General features: G+C 56.0%; 1 protein-coding gene across 1 annotated transcript in view; it reads right to left on the bottom strand.

Moving 5' to 3' along the window:
* LOC103211032 (leukocyte immunoglobulin-like receptor subfamily B member 3) overlaps positions 1-266 on the bottom strand; it is a 43,682-nt gene extending 43,416 nt beyond the window's left edge. The window contains exon 1 of the mRNA XM_042783119.1: positions 179-266. Coding sequence (XP_042639053.1) covers positions 179-266 — 88 coding nt within the window. The remainder of the gene's footprint in view (positions 1-178) is intronic.
* Between the last annotated feature and the right edge of the window lie 725 nt (positions 267-991).

Consider the following 991-nt stretch of genomic DNA (forward strand, 5'->3'; position numbering starts at 1 on the left):
GGACATGTCTGTGGTAGGCATTTCTCTCCACTTGCCTCGTGTCTTTGAAGGAGCCCGTGGCCGCTGCAAACAGGTCTGGGCTCCGACCCACCAGAGGTGCCTTGGAAGGCAGGCCTGGTGGGCCCCTTCTGAAAGAGCACAACCCGGAAAACCCATGGGGCAGGTCAGCTCTGCACACGTGGGCCATCCTGGGCTGAAGAGATGGTGCGGCCAACGAAAACATGCCGGCGGCTGTGGTGGTGACGCAGGGCCTGGCAGCGTGCCATTACGTTGTACATAAGGTGGCCACAGCACCTTGACAGCAGCTGTCTGTCTGTCAGGGAGCTCTGGTGGTATGGGGATAAGGCATTTGGCTGCTGACCAGAAGGCTGGCGGTTCAAACCCACCAGCTGCTCCATGGAAGGAAGATAGGCAATCTACTTCCATAAAGATTTACAGCCTTGGAAACCCAGTGGAGGTCGCCATGAGTCGGAATCGACTGATAGTGGTGAGTTTGGTTTGATCTATCTGTCTAGCCTTCTATCATCTTGTAAAAATGGCATGGCGGAGGCATCTGCCCGCCTCTAACTGTACGATGGAGGAGGAGGATCAAGATCTACAGTCCGAGGCTGATTCCTATGAGACGCAGGTCAGACCTGCCGCCCCCCTCCCAGCCTGTTACCGACTCTGACACCGGCCGCCCCTCCCACAGCATCACCTCTTCTCTGCTGGGCTCTATAATTCCGTCACAGCGGCCACACAGGACTCACAGACAAGGGCATTTATTACGGAAGTAACAGGGTACAACTCAGGATCAGAAATGATTCAGGGTACAATTCTCCACGAGGACAGCCTCCCCTTAGCAGTGCCTGTAGGCAGGTGTCTCCATGACCCCTGGCCTCTTAGCCTCTCTGGCCTCTGTCCTGCTCCAACAGGTGGGACGAAGCTCTTTTAGCCCCGCCTATTAGTGCCCAAGGAGCTTGTTGGCATGATGCCTAAGGCATTGACTGCT

The sequence above is a fragment of the Orycteropus afer genome, unplaced genomic scaffold, assembly GCF_000298275.1.
Source record: "Orycteropus afer afer isolate SDZICR_OR568_19922 unplaced genomic scaffold, OryAfe1.0 scaffold00689, whole genome shotgun sequence".
NCBI classification, from domain to species: Eukaryota; Metazoa; Chordata; class Mammalia; order Tubulidentata; family Orycteropodidae; genus Orycteropus; species Orycteropus afer.